This window comes from Diorhabda carinulata, chromosome 4, assembly GCF_026250575.1.
Source record: "Diorhabda carinulata isolate Delta chromosome 4, icDioCari1.1, whole genome shotgun sequence".
In the NCBI taxonomy this organism is placed as follows: domain Eukaryota; kingdom Metazoa; phylum Arthropoda; class Insecta; order Coleoptera; family Chrysomelidae; genus Diorhabda; species Diorhabda carinulata.
In genome coordinates, this window is record NC_079463.1 from 15,171,154 (window position 1) to 15,194,286 (window position 23,133).

Sequence of the window (23,133 nt, forward strand, 5' to 3'; positions counted from 1 at the left end):
TTAAAATCATTTTTTAATAATATCAACTTTATCACTTTGCACAGGGTGTGTCATAAATTTTTTCAACTTTTAAAACTGCTGAGAAAAAAAGGGGGCACTTTTTATTCAACATAAATAACAATATAAGAAATTATTTCTTCAAAATAATATAATCTAAGTGACCGCCATCTCGTCGCTGGCAATTCTGAAGCCTTGAGAAAACTCTACGACACAGCACTGGGTATGCAACAAATTTTTTGACAAATGCTCTCATTTAATGCTAGAATCGTTCGTGCTTTATTCACATAGACTAGACTTTTGGAAAGTTCCAAGTTCATGTGAAGGAAGACCTGGGCTGTGGGGAGGCCATGAAATATCTCTTATGCGCTAAATCAATTTGTTAGATGTATGACAGATTGCGTCATCTTGTTGCATCCGTGTTGTATTGTATCTATTGTTTTATTGTTGTAACCCCCTAAAATGTTCTAATTGTCGTATTTTGCATTTTCTGATGAGTCACCAGCCAGGTGCATTTTGGGAAATACATTAATATTGTATAATTAGTAATACAATCAAAATAGACGGCGGATAATGACATAAGAATAATTGTTTCTGTAAAATAGTTCTACGCAGAACGTAATTACGTTGTTGTTTATAATAAATTTTCAAGAATTGAGGAAACACGCGAGAGCAGCCTCAGCCTCTTTCTCCAGGGAGGTTCATTCATAAGACATGCTGAAAGCTTCTGATAACTCTCAGATGTCGTAATTCTAATGTAAAATTTCAAGCAAACTAGTTGCTCAATTTTTCAATTTTTCTTCCATAGTCAATGTTGCCAGAAAAACCTTTCGCATCGTAAACAAACACGTATTCTAATAGAGATATGGTTCTCAAACTCCACACCAACATCATAAAAGGTTAACCCAAGCTAGGAAAAAAGTGTTACCAATTCGATTTCTAAAGGCAAACCTTATAAAGCATAATTTTATTTGTCGGTATATTTCGAATAAACTACTGTTTTAACAAAATTTCATCTATTTTTTTTGTTTATTAAGGCAAAGCTTCATTCAATTCAAGTTGAAATAATGAATTTTTTAAAGGTGACAGCAGACACAGTTTTCATAGCTTAAACACACATCCGGTGAGTCTGACATCTTCGAAAGATTATGTGTTCTGGATAAATGGTCACTCGAAGGAATTATATTGGACAGAAAAGAAAGCAGTATCTTCTTATGATAAGAAAATCGTGCTAGGTGAGTAAATCGACAATTAATCCTACAATTTAATTGGCTAATATGTACTAAATAAATACTAGTTATAGCTGGTTGTTATTTAATGACACCGGTTGGTGTTTAATATTGGAATCAATCTAACGAACCAATGATCTATGATTGGCATAAATTACATAATGAAAGTTGTTATTAGAAAAGTTATGATTTGTTTATTGTTAGACTTCCGATGAAATGTTCATTCTTTAATAGTTTATAGAGCTTTTCTTATTCACAAAGAATTGGTTTCTGGGTTCAACAATAAATCTTCCAATCCATTTATACGTTTGTAAATATATTATAATATAAATTTCAGGGAAAACCATAAAGTAGGTCGTTGACGGATTTTGACTCCATTACGCATATCTGTTTAATGGTGACAAAGTATCAGAGAAATGTAAAAATTAATCCGACTGTTGAAACCAGAGGAAACAGAGGACCGAACCTTTCCTTGTTCACTATGAAACAAGTTAGAGGTTTGATGTTATTTGTCACGCGTTTTTCCGTAGAGTATTGTGTAATCATTTTACGTAATAAAACAGGAACAGTATTTTGAAAAATATTAAGCGGTATGTCTGCATTAGGATCAATATGACCATTCAGAACTTCTATTAATTTTTGTTACAACATGAATAGAATCATTATAATCCGATACAATTAATTGTTCCTTTATCAAAGTTATTGAAAGAGTTATTCAAATATTGTGGAATGGAACTCTTCGACTATCCCCTTTGACTATAAACTATCCACAACTGTGTAACGAATTTTAATATTAAGAATATCGAAAAACTATCGTAAAAGTCCATTCTTGAACTGTATCACTGTTAGCTACAATCATGTGTAGTAGTTAAAATGTATTACATAGATGAAGAGTACGTTAAGGCCATTGACGGAATTAGATACTTCTTTTGAATAACCTGGTGCATATTTGAAGAACCCTTTAAATACTCTCACACTACCACTACACGTTATCGTCTTCCAGATACTGAAGTCAAACTATTTACCTTCAGTATGAGTATCATCATACATTCCCAATTACTAGATTACTAGAAGTATATAACAATTTTTTTAATCACTTTCCACCAAGCTAGAAGGTCGACGTTATTTATCAAGTATTTTTTGGTAGAGTATTTATTATGTGATAGTTTTACGGATTAAAACGTGAACAGGAAAAGTATTAAGCGGTATTCCTGTTCCTTCACTGCTTCACTAAACTCACTGTTTATTTCAAAGATGCACTTTTATTTGTTTATATATTCTATGACCTGCTCTTTAGTGGACTTATAAAAACTTGTTTTTGAACCTTTGAAGAACCCCATGGCGAATAAAAGTTCATTCTTCAATCAGAACATTTGCTATTGATATCGTCTTTTAAAAAGGTATTCGTATTAGCAGTGTGTTGATAAAAAGCATTAAAATAACTAATAATTTTATTTAGAGTGACAATTAAAGAAATAACAAAAGATATGGAAACAACGACAACACCCTTTAGTCAGTTCTTCAAATGATCCTAGTACCCGGATATCTTCTCAATAATTCATATTTATGTCTCATAAATATATCCTGCCTTGAAGTCGTATTTTAAATCAAATGAAAAGAATTTGATAATCCAGAAACAGAAACATCACTTGTTTTCTTCCTATACATGTAGGGCACTTCGGGAATCCTCATGTTTGATTCTGTTAGCTCATCTTGCCTCAATACGAGTAACCTTTTCTGTCTGTAAAAGGATCTTCTTTCCTAATACACGAACAGACAGTACTCCGAGGATTATACATTGTGTTGATTGAAGGTGAGGAGCCTCCAATTATTTGTAAGTTAATAAAACCATATCTTCAAAATCGCTGGTATATTTTCAACTTTTTAATAACTCATACTATCTAACATGTCGGTACTGATGTCCGTCAACACATTGTTGACTGGCTACATGTATACTTACCTTGATAACAATGTCACTGTATGTATACACATTGCTGATTCTTACATTTATACAAAATATGATGTTATGAGTTACAATGTGAATGTTTAGATAAAAAGTTTGTTATATTGTTCTCGATTTATGTGGTCTATAATCTGACTATTTTTTAACGGCCTTCTGTACGTTATGCGCAGGCAACTTTCAGGAGACTTTCCCAATAAACTGAAGCGACTCCTTCGTGGTTCCTGTGACCACTGACGACAATAGAGCTTTTCTTCTTTGTTGTGGAATTCCGAAGTTCTAGTTAACCTGAGGCCTTTTTGTTCACGAGCTCTGTTTGCTTTATGAAATTCAGTCGGGTATCAATCATCGCTGTTAGATATCAGATAGCTTGGTATATGATCATCTCCTCCGTGATTTGTAGCTTCATTGTATCCACTTTATTTATGCTGGTAATCATCATAGTCTTTGTTTTGTGGTCTGTTAGTTTCAGACCTACTGAATCCACTTCTCAATAATACATATTCACCGTTACGATCTGCTGTTGATCGTGTCTTACAAAGATACCCTAATTTATTTTCATAATTCAGAAAAAGAAATAAGGCTATTTATATTTTATATATCATAGAAACTAGCCAACCTTAAAATAAAACTAGTAAAAAAAATATTATCCTTCCACGGTGGAAATTGAAAAAGCAGGAGGCTGTGTTAAAAAGTGTTGTAGTTCTATGAAACATGTCTTCTGTATTTATATAAATGGGAAGATCTTTTCCAGCACATGGAAAAATTAGATTGGATGCATTCCTAATTCCCAATCTACCCATAATAAGAGACAAGTTTGCAATGATTATATTAATGATTTTTTATGCGCTCCACTACAGAAGAAAAAAATGCCATTCAGTAAGCATATTGTTTTCTACAAAACTCAACTTAGCAGAATATGGACTGCTTTAACCTTCTATGCAGCAGGGATGTAACGGAAGTGGTTATATCGGAAGCGATGCCGGAATTTTTAAATTTGAGTTGTCGTAGGCACAGGCAGATGAGAGATGTAGAAAAATGAATGAACAAATCGTCCCTCATTGTATTTTCGTATTATAATATTAAAAATTTATATGGACAAAATCCATCACGAAGATTTTATATTATCGGGAAACAGTAACACCATCTACGATATTTGAAAATGATAAACTGCTAAACAATCATTTTCCTTGACTGTACATCTAAGAGCAGGTTTAATAAAATAAACTTTACAAAGATATTTTAGCCTCTTTGATTCCAGTACTAATAAATTAATGAAAACTGAAATATTATATAAGTTCTATATTAAATCACAGGATATTTAAGAAGCAAAATAGTGAATTTTCTCATTTGTGATTTCTCATTCCGTCAAATTTCATTAATTTCTCTTTGATTATGTTTCCTGTATGTCCTTTGAATGTGTGACATTTCAAAATAATTTTAACTGTGTTAAGTTCTCCATTTATGCCGTGCGCTCTTAAAACTTCATTAATATACGTTTAAATTTGGTTCACTCCAAATATCTAGTTTAAATGAAATTTTTTCATTCTGTAAAGAACTGTCTTCCCTATAACTGATAATGCCTTCTACGAAATTGAGGGGAAGATCTTGCAAACAACTCAATTCAAAAATCAATATCATTCTATTTCCATTGATTTAGGACTAGAACCACACCACTTTTGATTCTTCATCAAAGTATCTTTGAGAGTAATTTGTTTTTTGGCTGCTTGGGAAAGCGTTGAAGTAGAAAGCTGCAATGCACTTTTCTTTTCAGTTTCTATTTTATTTAAATTCTCCGTACTCAGAAGTATGTGCACATTGTAAATGACCTGAACGATGTAGTCATGCCTTCCTTTCGTGAATATATGTTATTACAAAGTTTAGAACTTTAACAAAATGTCCCCTATTAAATAAAAACACACATCAGAAATTCAAGCGTAAAAAATAATAATAAGCAGAGGACGCGCGTAGCAATTCTCCGCATGACAATTATAAACCTGTATATATACACTACGCACTGCCTTTTTCTTCCTCCGATTTAAAAGTATCTGAACCGAAGTCGAAATTGAAAATTTAATATCAATCAGAAGTTCCCACTTTTCTGAATCAGAGTTGAATCTCGGTAACATTCCTATAATGTAGCTACCGAACGAATTTTTTCATTCATTCAACAGTCTTTGGAACATTGATAACATCCAATTGCAATTTGAAATTATTCTTAGGAGTCACATTTCTATACGTGTAAGCATTTTGTAGTCTTGTAAATACTATTTCATTAAAAAAATTACGGCATATATCAAAGAAGTAGTTTTTCGATAATAAAGCCGAGAAAAAATTTTTATTTTCGAACACAGATTATAATTACAAGTATATAATCACAGTTTACCTAGTGATTATAAATTAATTTCTAGTAGAAATGTATTTAGAGGTTTAATCAATTCTTGTTCAACAATGTAACAAATCGCTTTATTGAAAATACTTCTAAACTTCTACTCAAGTAACATATTTTCATAAATATGTATATACTTTTATAGTGTTTTTCTTGTTTTTTAGGTGTAAGTGGTGAACCAGAACGTATTCATCTAATATCAGCAGCACTGACTAAAATGGAACCAAATGCTTGTCGTGTTAACAACAATGGCTGCAGTCATCTTTGTCTCTTATCGCATAAATCAATAGTTTGCGATTGCCCAATTGGTTGGGAATTATCCACAAACAATCACACATGCATTAAGAGAGTTGACTGCGATATGAATGAATTCCTTTGTCCACATTCTAATCTATGCATCCCCAAAAAATTTCGGTAAGCATTTCAACACAATTTTAGCTGACTGGTCTTTAGTTATAGCTCCGATACTTGAATCACGATTGAATTGCAAATGCCAAAACATTTATTAGGTTTTCCTGCTAGCAGACTTTGTCTCTTCTTTTATTAACAGAAAAAATATATTAAGATACCACAATTCTACAGAGTGGCTCATTTTGTTGTAAGAGGCCATCTAAGTTTTATTTTATTTTATATAGTTATCATATATTAGTAAGTTTAATAATTCGGCTTTCAATACTGGTTAATTGAATTTTTTGAATATTTTCCTTAGTAAGCCAATCTGTGATTTGGTTTGGATTTGAGGAAAATATATGAAAACCATTATTCATATTGTTCTGCATCCATTTCCTCAAAATAGTCTACAGGTTTTTTAAAGACAAATGCGTTCAAATTTAATTGTCAGCTGCAGGTTGAGTTTAATGCCGATTATATTCATAATTCGGTATGCTTCCACAGGATTTACAGTATTCCGTAGACTTCTTAGTCTACTTTAAAACTAGATTTAGAAAGTTTTCTGTTTCGAGTGATGACGTGCTTTGGTAGGTGGCTTTCCAGAGCTAAGCTACATTTTTCCTCTCTCATGATTCACGTATTTGCTAACAATCGTTTCGTTATGAGTTCTAAGCCAACTGATTAAAATGTACAAGATCATTCACGGGAACCGAATGTTTTTGAAGTGGGTTGTAGGGGCACGTGACTGGTATCTAACGTTTCCTTTGTTCATAGCATTTACATTTCAGTCATTAAGATGGAGCCGTGGATGCTAGACCAACGCTTGTATGCGTATGACAGTTTTGTACGAAATGGCGAATCCGTAACTGCTGTTCAGCGAGATTCCTGCCATCCATTTAATATCCATCATAATGCAAATGTCCCTTCTCGTAACACAATATTGCGATGGGTAAACAACCTTGGAACAAGTGGATCAATATTGAAGAAAAAACCACCGGGTCTCCAACGATTTGTCGCCAAAATTGTTATCACTGCTGAGATCTTGCTCTTTTAATTGCTGCACGACGGCTATCTTGTAAGGATGGAAATTTAAATCTGTATGCAGAATTCGTCTTACAGTACTTGTGCTCATTTGACAAAGGCTTCCCTTACTCGTTCAATGTTCTCCGGAGTGTTAGCAGTTCGATAGGGACCCGGTGGTTTTTTCTTCAATATTGATCCACTTGTTCGAACGCTGTTTACCCAGTCACGTATCCCTCTCACCATGAACCCTAATAAACTCGAGTAGTTCGAGTGATGCCTGCCGTAGGGAGATACCTGCGGATATTGACCTTGAACTCCTTTTGGTGTGTTTGGAAAATTTATGCCTGATTCCACAGGCTTAAACTTTTTCAAAGAAAGTAGGCTCAATAAATTGACGTTCTGGGCGTGTGCAAGCGAACTCGGCGTTCACTAGCCACGTCCGCCTGTTGAGTAGGTCTTGCAAATATTGCTCTAGGTAGTATCTGTAAAACAGAGTTAGTTCAGCGACCTTTCTTCTATGCTCTAAGCTGTCCAAGTTTCTGGATTGCCTGTAAGTCGAATTGCTCCTTCTGTATTGAGTTGAGAGTATCCAGGGTATTCTCCAAAGTTGAACGAATATGGAACTGGTGGAGGTTTAGAAGCTGTTACGGAATATATAGCTTTTTGGTCTTATAAGGGCTCCAAGCTTTTGTGAAGCTATCTTAGTTAATTCGGCCACGTAACTAAGACAGGTAATATTGCTCCCTTCTACCCTCTACCTATACACCCAACAAGTGAATTTGCAAGGATGGTGATATTTCATGTCCAGACAGGACAAAATCCTGAGCCACAGTGCCAGCCTTCTTTGAAAAATAGCAGTCTGGGTCTTTGTTGCATTAAACTCAATCAGATCGCTTTCACCCCACTCCAGAATGTTTTCAAGATCAGTATTGATGGTAGTGATCTGTTACTGCCTATCGATTTGGGTGTTAGTCGAACTTATTGGGACGGTTGATTTGAACGATGACACCATTGTGATATCGTCGGAGAAGCTATAGATTAGGTTTGCAGATTTGTGGACTGTCAACCAACGTTGACCTCAAACCATCGATAGCGACCTAGATGGATCAGTCTTTATGTAAGCTGCTATAAGCCAGTCGATAAGTGAGGACGACAAACCGTATGATCTCAATTTAATTGGAGTATTTGCATGCTAAACCCTGTTAAAAGCCTTAGATGTTGATGACATAGGCCAGAAGATCCACGGTTGATCTTTGTTCACGAATGCCGTACTGATGGTTGCTAATGATGTAAGTAAACTCGAGATACTTCAAAATTTGCTAGTTAACGGCATTCTCTATGACCTTTTCATTGGCTGGTTCTAAAGCAAACGGACGGTAGTTGCTGGGAACCGTCTTTTTGCCTTTATTGGTTTGACTCGAGCAAATTTCCAATCTGCAAAGAAGAGATCTTTTTTATATGAAAAGAGTTTACATAGCGGACTTGTTAGTTTAGATGCGCATTCCTTCCAGCATTGGCTTGGCTATAAAAATTCAAAAAAAAAATCATTTTTGTCAATTCGTCTCCCAGAGGTTCGACATGAGTGGTGAGAGAAGTGGATAGCAGTCCTAGTCATCCACACTCTTGATTTATTCGATATTTACGTGGTCACGTCTTTTAACTCACGCTAGAAAAAGCAAGGCGAGTGTAGGCTAGAGGAGACAACGTATGGATATGTTTTTCGCTCTGGTTGATTGGTGGTGATGGAATTTCTTTGTGACATTGTATATTATTTATTATTCATGTATTTTCTATTCTATTCTGATAACAATAGGAGTGATGTAAATGTTCTAGTAACAATTCCATGGAGATAAAATACTGTCGAAAAATTTCCTAAAATATCTATACTTTAAAATCAATCTTATTTCTTCTCCTTCCCAAAATTAGCTTTTGAAATGACCACCTAAAATTGGTTCTGGCTCTTACTAGCTGTTAATGATTATCACAATTATAGACAAGTAAATATAAAACAGATCCAATTGTAGTAAAGAAAAAGAGATCGCTTCTTTTTCTGACCGCCCAATAATTATCAAAGTCTACCCAAATGATTATAAGTAAATTTTTTATTTATTTTGTAGATGTAATGGTCATATGGACTGCAGTTTTGGTGAAGATGAAATCAACTGTGAACCGATTTCGAATTGTTCAGCTGGTCAGTTCCAGTGCACTGATGGACAATGTATTCAAAATTATCAAGTATGCGATCATATTTATGATTGCCAGGATAAATCTGATGAACAAAAATGTGAAAGCGGACAGGATAGAAAAGGTAGTTAACCTCGGTAGTTATATATCACTACATACTGTCAATCTGTTCGCGATAAACCTAAAAACTTTGGAACTGATTTTTATGCAATTTTCACCAATATAGAGAGTAATTCGAGGGAAAACTTAAAATGTACGATATGTGACTTCATCCAAATTGATTGAAATAAGACAACATTTGTTGGAAATGTAGAGAAAAATTAGCGCCTCATCAAAAACTTTGCCAATTTCTTCAAATATAACAAAACGATGTATGTTCCTCCTATATACATCTACACAGTCCGAAAAGACATATATGTATCTCCAGGGCTCCCACTACCATATGTGCAAAAAGTGCAATGCACACGGGCACCATCTTTTAGAGGCGCAAAAACACAGGGTCCAAAAAAATTGCAAAAAAATTAATTTTAAAACAAAAGTTTAGAAATTAAATAGAATTAGGTAAATACACACGAAATTTGTAAAGTGTTAAGTATTTATTTACACAATGCTAGGTATTTCACGGTTCCTCTTACTTTTGCAACATAATCATGGAAATTTTCTAAAAGCCGTTGAGATTATTGCCTCTGTTGATTCAGTGCTGAAACTGTGAGTTAGCCGAGTGCGTAAATCCCAAAAAAATATATTAAGAGGAATCATTATTTAGGCATACAAATACAGAATGAAATAATTAAATTATTGTCATCAAAAGTAAAGTAATATTTTAGAAGTGGATCGCAGTTCAATATATATATATATATATATATATATATATATATATATATATATATATATATATATATATATATATATATTTATATATATATAAATATATATTGCGATATATGCATTCATGACAGAAGTTTTGAAAAAATTGAATTTGGATATAAAAAACTATTAGGAGACAAGGTTAGGATAATGAGACAAACACGAAGGAAGATCATATATATAAACTTCATTTAATTAAAGTTTGCGAATATCTTCTTGAAGTAGCTGAAGATAATTCCTTTCATATTGATACAAGACATAAAGTGAGTTCCCTATTAACGTCTGTACGAAATTGTCAATTTATTTGTGCAATTATTATTTGGCATGACGTTTATTTCATATAAATATTGTCACCAAGCAAACGCAGAGTGCTACAATTAATATTAAATATGCAAAACCTACCTAAAAAATTTAGTTGATAACTTCCAGTAATATAAATCTGATCAATCATTTCAAGAAATTCTTGTATAAGCGAAAGAAATAGCATCATCTCTCGAAATTTAAGACTTTCCGCCGTTACCAACGATCAGGAAGGAATTTTAACCAAAACTATTTGGCTATGAACACCTAGATGAGACCCAATGATCTAAAAACTGTCTTTAAAATTAGTTTTTTCTTAAAAATAATAGATAGAAATTTGAGCTCTCTAAAGAAACGATTTGACTTATTAAATGAGTATGATGATATTTTCGCATGCTTTAGCGACATAATCAAAAAAACATTGTTCTGCTCTTGAAGAATGACTGACAGATCACGATAATAAGGATATAGACTACAATGTTTTGTTTAATGACACTAAAGCGTCAAAGTTGTTTTCATTACCTGATAATACCTGATAATATAGTATTTTACAAAATTTATTTGAAAAAAATTTAATCTCCATCCTTCCAAACGTAAACATTTCACTAAAAATTCTTAAGACATTGCCTGTATCTGTAACTACTAGCAAGCGATCTTTTACAAAGTTAAAAATCATTAAAAAATATTTAAGATCGATGCTTCAAGAAAGATTGATGGTATAAATTTAAGTTATGTAATTAATGAATTTACAACAGCAAAGTCCCGGAAAATATCGCTACTACAATAACGATTGTTGTTGACAATAACAATCGTTATTGACTAAGACTTTTAAAGCACAGCTTTTTGCTTTATTTCAAGCACCTACCTACCATCAAAACAATAAATAAAAAAATATAATCCAAAATGCCTTAAGGGGTGCCAAAAACTCTTTTTTGCACAAAGGATAGCTAATATTTTATTGAAAAAAATGGATATGTAGTTGGAAAGCTTTTTAGGTGGCTATAATATCAATCCGTATTAAGATATTTGACACTATAAGTGCTTCTCAAAAGTCCCCTTCCTTCGTTTTGAACTTAGACTGATGAAATTTGGACGGTGAAATATTGTGCGAATAGACATCGGTGACATCACCAGGCAACTGAAACTAATAATATTGAATGCTACTCACAACTCGTTTGAACCTATTACCAATTCGATCATGCTTATTTTTTTTGGATTCACAATGATTTTGATAGTTAAAATACATAAACACTAAAATTTTAGTTCTTTCTAAATAAACACTATCTATTTGTTAAAACTTATGAAAAAGCTTCTTTCCTCAAATAATAAGTCCTCGATTTTGAGCGAACCGAATCTTTATTTTTACGCTCCAAATTTCAGTGTTCAAAACAAAAGAGTGGGCGGCTATGTCAACTTAAGCATCATAGGTCCATACTTTTGTAAGAACATGATCGTGAGGTTACTGTTATTTCAATGCAACAGGTGGCAAATATCGAGGACTTTTGTACACCAGAATTTTCCAAACTTCAGCATCCGGACGTGGTTTTAACAGTATGACGCAGCGGTTCATCTCTCTAATACCGTTATGTCTATCGTCTGTCAATTTTTCCCTAACAAACATATCATTTCTTTTGGCCGTATAGAAATAGAAAATTCGAAACCCAAGTTGTAAGTATCAATACCTTTTCAAAAATTCCCTCGCTTATCACAACATATTTGAATTGACCTAATCCAAAGAACTACACTAGGCATACATTTCGACGCTCTTCGGCGTCTCTGTTGGTGGATTCTGGTGGTAATATAATTCAACTAAAGAAGCATGGTGGGTGAAAATCCAACACAATTGCGGAGGGTTACGTAGACGACTCAATAAAAAACAAAATGAATTCCGCAGTGAAAATTTTATCGACCTCAAGCAACATTAACGTTAACGTTAACGTTAATGTTCACGATCCTACCAACAATCCTATAAGTACTAATACAACTATAGACGATGTTATTTCTTTGAACTCGTTAAATGTTCCCAATTCAAGTACCAATAGTAACATAACTTCTTCTACTTGACATGGGTATGGACATGGACATGGACGTAGAAAAAGTTTTGTATGAAACTCGTGAGTAAAGTTACTTTTTTTCACTCGTAGTAATTGCCGTACTACTCGAGAAAAAAAGTTACTCAACTCACTTATTGCATAAATAACTATTTGGTATATTTTAATCTGTTTCAAGGATTTTTTAATTCTTATAATTAAATATATTGATAACTTTTTAATCCATTCACTGAATAATGAGGTGTCTTCCATATATTATATAATTATTCAAGTTGTCAGTGTCGAATTATATTTCGTCAAAAACCAATATAAAATAGGAATGTTAAGAATATTCTTTATTAAAAAATATATTACATTAAAAAAATTATAATGTACAAAAATGCAATTTAGCAGCAGAATACTTCCTCTACTTTTGGTATATTTTGAAGAGTTTGTTGTTGATTATACTTTTTTCCATTCTCATTATTTTAGCCAAATAAATTCCTAGTATTCTCCACATAAAATGATCTTTTGATATTCTCTATTCACCAATTCTTGAATGTAGTAATTTTTGTAGAAAAATCAGAAACATTTGAATTTTATTTTTGCAGATTGCCCTCCTGGACATTTTAGGTGTAATAATTCAGAATGTGTATCGTCTACATTCGTATGCGATGGGCATGCAGATTGTGATGATAGCTCAGATGAACATAATTGTATTGAGAATATATGCTTCGACAACCAATTCAGGTACAAATTTTTTTCATAGAAAAAAGACACTAGAAAAAATACTCTAAGGTAATATACGCATATGAAAAGGGCGTCCAATAATTTTTGTAAAATGTTACATTTGTCACTTGAATATTGCATTGTGAAGTATGACTTTACCGCACTTTGTTAAGTGATTATATTTGAGACAGAGTTTTTGAATTAATTATATAAGAGCTCCTTGACTCGTTTTTTGTGATGAGTCTATCCACGTTTTATTCATTTTTCTTTTTTTTTAACCAAATACCTAGCATGTTTTGGCTTTTTCCGCTATTTTTCTTCATTTTTCCTGTCCTGGGTATTAGGCCACCGGACTTCCATTTTGTTCAGACCGGTTTTCTAACGGTTATTTTTTTAACGTCACTATTATTTTTCATTCGCTTAATGTGTGTTAGACATTCGCTGCTATTTTTAAGGTAAGGTAGTAATCTTCTTCGTTTCTTCTTCTTCCAGGTTTAAAAATATCTAATCTTTCCATTTATAAAAATTCTTTTTCCAGGTCCGTTTTGAATTCTATTTTATCTATAACTTTTTGCATTTTTGTTCCATTGCTTTTAATTTGCATTTCATTTATTCAAATATATGTTTTATTTCTTCCATATTTTTCATTCTCACTCAATTCCTTAGCCTATTTCCATCCACCTAAACGCCGGTGTCATCTGTACAGTTTTATTACCAAGCATCTACGCAATTCGAAGTCTGGCCCACACATAGGCTGACCGTACATTTGTTTCTCTAGAACTTACTTTTGTAGTATTTAGTTTTAATCAATGACCTTTAATAGTCCTGACATGTGACCAATATATATTATTTTGATAAGAATGATTTGTTGGATGTTAATTTTTATTTTGAAATAATTAGTGCATGGAATTTCTAGCTTACACTACTTTTCTGTCACTCATTATCCAGGCAATTCACTCATTCTTATCACACTACAAACTAATTGAATTTTCATGAAGAATACTTCTACTTATGTAAGATTAAACGTGGAGCACGTGAATACACACTTTCCTCTGGGTATATCCAGAACCGGACTCCGGATTGGCACTGAGGATGTATGATCTTATCGATGGCCAAAACAATATTTTCTTATATAAAATTATATACAATATTCGTATCATTATTTCGCGATACTTGACATACTATGGATATTTCTATCGCTTATTTTATAGACGACAATTGTAACAATTAACAGTACATATAATGTAGATGAAGCAATCTCAGAATAAAGTAAAATTCAACTTTCTCGTAATATTACTGTTCATCAGATTTTCATATTATAGATGTGATTCAGGAGCTTGTATACCGAAAGCATGGGAATGTGACAGAGCATATGATTGTCCTGACAATTCAGATGAACATTGTGGTAAGTGATCATTCCACGAAAGTCTTTGCTAATTTGGTTATGAAGGTAATTCTTCTGTGACAAACAAACATCAAAATATTATCTTTCAAATATATATTTCGAGCTTTCGATTACTTATGTATTTATCATTGGGAACTGAAATTATAGTCATTGTACAATGTAATAATACGAGGATATATTGATATCTAGTTAGCCTAGACCATTTCCATGCATAAACAAATTATTGAATTACCATAACAACGAACAATAAATTATTAGAAGTGTCAGTGTAAAGTTTGACTTCAAAAAAGTAATTCAGAGTTACGTAATAAATTAAAAGAAAAAAGATATCCACCGAAAATTGGAGTATCGAGCCATCATCAAGTACCTGTATTTGAAAGGGTTAAGAGGTGAACAGATTTATGAAGATATGCTTAATATCCTTGGTGATCAATGTCCTTCGTATGCGACCGTGAAAAATTGGGCTGCAAGCTTCAAAAGAGGTAAATTTTCCATTGAAGATGATGACCGATCGGGAAAGCCGTTTCTGTGTCAGTCTTCGAAAATATCGAAGCAGTTCATTACATGATTTGACCAGACCGTCGAATTGGGCTGAAACGGATATATGAACCACTGGATATTTCATACGATGGCGTTCATCATATAGTCACGTCAATTTGGACATTAGAAAAATTGCTGCAAAATGGATCCCCAAATATTTGAATGTTGACAAAAAGCGTGCAAGGGTAGAAGCATCGCGTTAGATCTGTGTTCGATTTGAAAACGATATAGACTTCTTTAACCGAATTGTTACTATAGATGAGACTTGGGTACATTTCTACGAACCAGAAACAAAGATACAATCGATGAAATGGCGAAACTCTGGTTCTCCAAGACCTAAAAAGCTTCGTGTCCAAAAATCTGCTCGAAAAGTTCTGGCTTCAGTTTTTTGGGATTGCCATGGAGTAATCGTGATTGATTTTTTGGATAAGGGTAGAACAATAACTGGAGATTACTATTCGACATTACTGATCATTCTACGGGAAAAAATTAAAAATAAAAGACGGGGAAAGCTATCCAAAGGTGTTTTGTTTTTGCAGGACAACGCCCCTACACACAAATCTCATGTTCACGGCAAAAAATTTGTGATTTAGGGTTTGAATTACTAGAACACCCCTCCTATTCACCAGATTTGGCTCCGTCCGACTATCATATCTTTCCTCAACTGTAAAAAAGTTTAAAATGTCGTAAATTTTTTTCCAACGAGGAGGTAATAAAAGCTGTGGAAATCTGTTTTTCAGAGAAAGAAGAAACATTTTTCTTGAAAGGTTTAGAGACGTTGTGGGTTCGCTGTAATATATCCAATTGAGAGGAGATAAATATTATATTGAGTAATAAAATATTTTGACATTGAAATTTTGTTTGGTTCTATAGCAGGCTAAGAATTTCTCAATATATCCTCGTATTTAAAAAGGTATAACATTATTAAAAATTCCTTACATTAATCACTTGAAAATTGTGGTGTGTTGAATTTTGTGTTCCCTTTTAAAAAAATTATATATAAACCTTGTGGGATTGTGGTAAAAATCCAAAGTAAACCATACTCTTTCAAATACCGTGTCTGTAGACAAACCAGGATATCCGTGGCCTTCGTTTGAATTGGGCCTATTTTTCTGTTGTAACAGATTGTTGTGAAATTCCACATGAAACTTGGAAAAATCGAAACTGAAACTTATAATTTATTGAAACAAGTGTACGGCAATGAATGTTTGTCGCGTCTACGTGTTTTTGAGTGGTTTAAACTTTTTCAAGATGACGAAAAGATGTTTGAGATGATTCTCGTTCGGGTCGCCTTTACATGTCAAAAACAGATGAAAATATAGGAAAAGTCGGTAATCACATTTCGACAAGAAGAAGCTCGCAAAAATATTTTTATCTACACTTTGAATGCGATTGAAAATGACTCTTAGACTTATTAGAAGAGGTAATAGCTTGTGAGAAATGAAATCTGCATTAAAAGAAACAAAATTCTGTTGGAGCTGTGAAAGAAAAGGCGACGCCCATCGTATATGTGTATCCCCAGCTTTCTAATTCGTTTTTAGTATCGGAAATTAAAATTATAGTAATTTTCCAATGTAAAAATTGATTACGTAGTTTTGTGGTGTTTTTTTTTTTGTTTAAAAAAAATTATTAAATTCGTAGGATTCAAAATGCAATATTCAAATTTACGCATGGGATAAATATGGAATTTCTTTATTCTAGTTGGTATTCAAATTTTTTAACAAAGCTCTTGTATCATAATCAGATTTTTATGGTTTTGAATGAGATGTGGCAGGACAACGTCACCTGCCACACAGTGCACGAAAAAATTGATTTAGAAGCATCAATTTCCAGTTTCCAGTTCGAATTATCTGCTAAATTTCAATCTATCAACTAGCTAAGATCATTTATTTTTTTGTTCATATAAATAAACCATAAGCTTGAGACCGAGATCCAATATATTATCGAAAAATGGAGGTACATAAGAGGACTTCTACTTAAATTTTGGGATAGACAAATATAAACGAATAATTGGATATTTTTCACAACCTTCTTCATTAAGATCAATAAACTCTTGAATGCATTTCAACCAATTGTCAAAGCATTTTTGCATTTCGATTGAGGTACCTTCAAAACATGTTATTTAAACACATCAACCGCTTCTTCGGGTGTAGAAAAACGTTGACCTCGCAATTTAATTTTGATCTGCGAGAATAATAAGAAATCGTTGGATTCCAAACAAGGACTGTACGGCGAATGGCCCATCAATTCTATGTTTTGACTCTTCAAAAACGTTTATGTTTGAACTGCTTGCTTGCTGCGAAGTGCTTCTTTGGCTCCTCTTGAAGGGTCCATACAGTTGATTTTTGTTTATTTTCGGATTCATATGCATAGATCCATGATTCTTCGCCTGTAACGTTCTTATAGACGTCTTTTTTGAAGTATCGCGATTGAATTTTTTTCAACATTTATTCATACCAATCATCACGAACTTTTTTTAAGCCCTTGTAAAATTATGCGGTATTCAACGCGAACAAATTTTTTCTGACATCTAAAGGATCGTGCAAGATTGAATGAATGCGAGTGGAACTAATTTTCAAGTATGCTTCAATCTCACGGTATGTCACATGACGATCTTGCAATAACAGTTTACGTACAGTATTGATGTTCTCTGGCACAATAGCTGATTTTGGACCACATTCCCGAAATTCATCCTATAGCGAAGTGTGATCATGATTGCATTCGGAAAAACTGCGAAACACGATGGCTCCAAATGGTATTTCATCACCAGAAGTCGAAGCGGGTAAATTTAAATTAAATTGCTGTTGGTTCAATCCATGTCATGGGAAATCTTTAATTTAATTCCATTTTTGACCAAAATTAATGTTTCAATTATCTGTAAACAACTAAAACAGCACTCGTATGACAACACGTTCTGAGTACGTTCACCATTAAAAATGTTAAGCTTTATGATGGCAATGTCAGATGTGACGTATCCACATCATTGTTGCCATATCTCAACATTTAAGTAACAACATTCGTATTTCGTGTTATTTAGAACCACTAGAACTGTATGCAGGATATTTTATACAATATATGATAGGAAATGCTTACATTGCAATTAAAATATTAAAACTTGCTTACAAAATGTGTTTTATTTGTAAATTGAAAAACCACCTGTTCTGTACTACTATGGATACCGAATTGGTTCTACTTTTAGTTTAAATTTGTAACAATAATGTTAATATCACTGCATTGAAAAAAATTTAATTAAGATTCATTTCAGCTTTGGATACTTGCTCCGACGATTTTTTCAAATGCGAAAACTACAGATGTATTGATAAAAAACTTCTATGTGATGGTGTAGATGACTGCGGAGATCACTCAGATGAAACGTTAGATTATTGTCATCACTATACAAAATCATCAGGTTGTTCGTTAAATGAGATGGAATGTAGTTCCAATACATCCATTTGCATCCCGATATCAGCAAAATGTAACGGAACATCAGAGTGTCCCAATAACGAAGATGAAATTGGTTGTTCGCGATGTGCCGAAGAAGAATTTGAGTGTGCTAGTAAAAATGATAAAGAATGCATTCCTAAATCATGGATGTGTGATGGAACCAATGATTGTAACGATAACAGTGACGAAGATGTCGATTTATGTTCCCATAAGATTAAAACTGTTTTGGTTGCATCTCCTGTAGCTGATCATTGTATTAATGGATACAGGTAACATACCTTCAATTCGATTAAGTGTAAATATGATTCTATTTTAAAATAATTTTATTGCTATGAATACTAAACGAATCGTCACATTCCCGTATCAGAAAAATGAGAAGAATCCTAATTTCTGATAAAATAAACTGAAGTTTACATAAAATTAAAATGCCCGATCCAGACTCTTGCCAGACGACTCCTGGAGAAAGAGAGAGAAAGCGCTTCCTCCAGGATTTAAGAGTGTTGAAGGGAAGGTATCGGGATCGGTGGAATCGTTACATTATGGCGGATTACTACTGGTCTTTTCTTCTTTCTCAGAAAATTAAACAACAAAAGCTGTTAATAAGAGTTCCATTCAAATACAACATGTTTTCGATATGTTTCTTTCTATTTACTAAGTCTCTCATTTTATTCATACATTTCTAATCCACTTTTATCTACTGTGCTGCAGCCATCCGTATACCATTTTATGACTGGTAAGATTCGATCCACTCTTGGCCACTTGAACAGTTGAGTTTTTACAGGAGCCATTCTCCGTATTTCTCCTCTTTCGTGAATCTTATAAAATCTTTCAGCCAGTAGAGTACAATATTCGCGCAGAATTTCCTGGAGTTAGCCACTTTGCTTATCTAATTTATTTGTTGTTGGTAGTGACTTTATTGGTGTATCTTATGGCTTAACTTAGACAGATGGTCATTCCACCAAGGAGCATCGTTATTATTTTTGCTTTTTCATATGGGGCAACTCGAATTGTATGCATCGTGTATTGCCTCACCTTTCACTTTGAGATCTTATTCCAGATATAATTGGTGACTTCCGCTCTGTGGAATTGCTTTCTAGTCTGAACATGATTATTCTATAACCAGAGAAAGACGACTCATTCGATACCCTCCAGATTTTCATGCGGACTTTTAGGTTCGTTGTACTTAATGCTATTTCTAAAACTCCTTCCCCCACCTTTGTTAAAAAAGCTGGTGTACTCTCCACATTGTATATGGAAAGGTTGTTATTTAAAATATATTGCTCACTCCTTACTGTTGGTGTCGCTATTTCCACAAATGTGTGCACTTGCATCGCATCCTAGGAGTACTAAACTAGTATTCGTAATTACGGAGGCGGTACAGGCCCGTTACTATCGAAGTAGTAGTAAACAGTAACGATTTTTTTACTCTTCTTCTCGTATTTGAAATATTCTGAAATTCTGGTACTAGGTCTCTTGTCGGGAATTCAGGAACACAATGGTGATTTATGTCGTTTATTCGCCATAATACATGATCTCTAACCTGTTCTCTAAAGACAAGTGGTTCCTTTATCTGGACTACGCTATGCTTTTCTTTATTGGACATCCGGATGATGAAGGCTGATGCTCGTTTAGCGTGATAAGCCTTTACTGTTTTATGCCTGCCATTAAAACTTAGATTCGTTCTGTTTGCCAAGGGTATACCCATTGGTATTCTTCAACAGCAGCCTTATTTCCTTCAATTTCCATTGGAGTCTTGGATTTTGCTTCTCCTTGACCTGGACTTTCAATGTAAAAGTGATCTTCGTTTTCATACCTTCGTTAAAAGTTCTGAGAATGGGTTGGGTACCCTCCTTTTTTTCTAGATCAGGTACTGCTATTTTTCCAAACCGTAATTTATGATGTAACCATTGGCCTTAATGCTTAAGTGAGAAGGTTAATCTATTCTCACCCTCAGAAGCTGTCCTTTCGGATTATGACTTTCCATTATGAGATGTGAAAGCCTTTGTTCTGTAGATCTATAAGTCCCGACCAAAAGTAGATGCCTCTAAATTTTGCCTCTATCCTAAAAACATCACTCCCACTTATGCCTCCCCAACAAAAATTTGCTCGTCCGCGCTGAGGAAAATCTCAGGAAACGCCTTCGCGCTTATTCTCTTTCTTTTTCTCAGTTTTTTGGGTGAGGTGGTCTCAACCCATTTTTATTTTGAGCTAGGGGTGGTGTTTTTTTTCCCAAATTTTAGATTTGTGCTAAATGCCTGGACTGTCACCTTCTCCGGTGGAAGCCCTCACTGAGGTAGAAAAGATATTATTGGCATCCAGCGCCACTGAGTCCACGCCTCTTGGTTGACCCAATCCGGCATATTCTCCTCATGTCTAACAGTGGAAGAGGAGGATCTCTTTTCTTCTGTTTCCTTTTTTCTTGAGGTATTCTTACTTAATAGATAAATGGCCTCGCCTAGTCTCGCATGGGGAAACAAGGTCTGGATTACAGTTGGGTGCGGCCCTGTGCCCCAGGAGAATCGTTCTTTTTGTCTTGAAATGAAAATTTTAATTGAGAATGTTTTGCCTTTTACACGTTTCACACTTATTAGTATGCATTTATTGTAACAATTTACATGAAGAATGGTAGCCCCGATGGAGAATGTCTGACCCTCTCAGTCTCATCCCTACTTTTTGATACTCTAAATTTTCAAACCTTATAGAAAATATGCAGTATCTTGAGAAAACTGGTTTTTTCAATACTAAAAAGCAGTAAAAGTATTCAGTTAATGAGGCATAACAACAAATTTACCACATAAACTGGGTGGTATTTATGCAGATAAACCTCAATCGTAGATAGTTTGTTCCAAATAGAAGACACAACGAGATTTTATTTCACTGAAAAAATTTATTGAGAATATCTAGCTACCAAGAATTAAAAAAAACCACCAAAAAGCATTTATAAAAGATTTTTTTGTTAAAGCTAGATAATTATTTTAATTCTGTTTGATTATTAGATGTAAGTCTAAAAATTTTATTTTCAAACTATAGAGAACAGCAACAGTAGAAAAATCTTCCTCTTTCTAATGGTTTATTTTTACTTAGATGCAAGAATGGAGCTTGCTTAAATATGTCACTGGTTTGCAACGGTAAGCATGACTGCTATGACGGTTCCGACGAAGACGGACTTTGTTCAGATTCCTGTACCGGTACGGCGAATCCATGTGAACAAGTTTGTCTCAAAACACCAGCGGGTCCACAATGTCGATGTAAACTTGGTTACAAATTACGAGGAGATGGTAAATTATGTGAAGATGATAACGAGTGTCAATGGGATCCACCAGTTTGCAGTCAACTATGTCACAACAAAGATGGAGGATATACTTGTGATTGTTACAATAACTTCTTTTTGGGGTGAGTATCATTAAATATGTATATTGGCTTTAACTGAGTATTAACGAAAATAATCAGTATTGTAATTTAGATCATGCATCATGGAGGTGCGTGGATAAGCAAATTTTCAATAGAAAACAACTACAACAATGTTTGTCCTGTCAGATTATTCAAAAAATTGATGTCAAAAAGGGTCCCAAATATTAAAATCAAGAGATTAATCCTAAAAATAAATCGTTACTGGAAATCCGAAAATGATCACTGGTATGATAATATGCCTATTGGAAGAAATACAATTCAAAATTGGACAAAATAGTCTACCGAAGCGATTGGCTTGAATACCAAGGAAAAAAATCACTCCAATAGATCGACCGCGGTTGCTTGATTGGCTAAAAGTGGTGAACAAGAGCAAGAGCTCATAAAAATTACGGATCACAACAATGCCAATTTAATAATCCCTGCATGATTATTGACGATAAATATAATATTCCAATTATTAACAGCTTGTGTATTGGAAATACATCCTCATTAGTTATAGAAACAAACACGTTTGGATTTTCACTTAACTTTTCTATTTGTTTTTTAATTGCATCTTCAAATAAATTGTTCTTTCTCTGTATTTTTCTGTAATTAGCAAAAAAATTTCTTTCCGAACATTGATAAAATAGAAAAATTTTATAAGCTTATAGGCAAGAGACCTCCACCTAAAGCGTTGGTCTGTTTCTAAGCTAATACGTTTCGAAATCTGTTAAAAATTTTTTTCGAATAATTACACTATGACATTATTAAAAAAATGGTACCGTTCGGTTGTGTTTGTTTTGTATTTATTTTCACAGTAGAACTATTACTCAATGGTGTGTTAGTGTTTTGTTTTGTTTCTGTCATTTTTGTTATTGTTAACTAGCAGTGTGTTTTCGTTAGATATTGGCAAGGATCTGAACCTGGATATGACCGGGTACAAATCTGACAATTGCTGTAAGGAATTTTTAGACAATAAGTTTAATAAGCTTTGATGCAGCAGTGAATGTAGACGCTTTTTCTGTTTGGGATGTACAGGACTTAACAAAGCTACTACAAATATTCTTTCCCAGAAGTTCAACAAATCAGATTATCCAAGAAATTTTTGACTCGCTAGCAAGTTGTATAAATCAGTTAACCAACGAATCTAAATAGAATCTTATAGAAAATGAGGTAGATGATCAACAAAATAGCCAAAATATTTATTGTCATCAAGAATGATTTGTTTTTTAAATCAGTATGGGATTTGAAACACA

The 23,133-nt window shown here is 33.6% G+C and overlaps 1 protein-coding gene across 1 annotated transcript in view; it reads left to right on the forward strand.

Moving 5' to 3' along the window:
- Positions 1 to 23,133, forward strand: part of LOC130893169 (vitellogenin receptor) — a 98,318-nt gene that overhangs the window by 59,904 nt on the left and 15,281 nt on the right. The window contains exons 13-19 of the mRNA XM_057799048.1: positions 1,080 to 1,232; positions 5,740 to 5,989; positions 9,106 to 9,296; positions 12,981 to 13,119; positions 14,421 to 14,503; positions 18,309 to 18,756; positions 21,572 to 21,880. Coding sequence (XP_057655031.1) covers positions 1,080 to 1,232; positions 5,740 to 5,989; positions 9,106 to 9,296; positions 12,981 to 13,119; positions 14,421 to 14,503; positions 18,309 to 18,756; positions 21,572 to 21,880 — 1,573 coding nt within the window. The remainder of the gene's footprint in view (positions 1 to 1,079; positions 1,233 to 5,739; positions 5,990 to 9,105; positions 9,297 to 12,980; positions 13,120 to 14,420; positions 14,504 to 18,308; positions 18,757 to 21,571; positions 21,881 to 23,133) is intronic.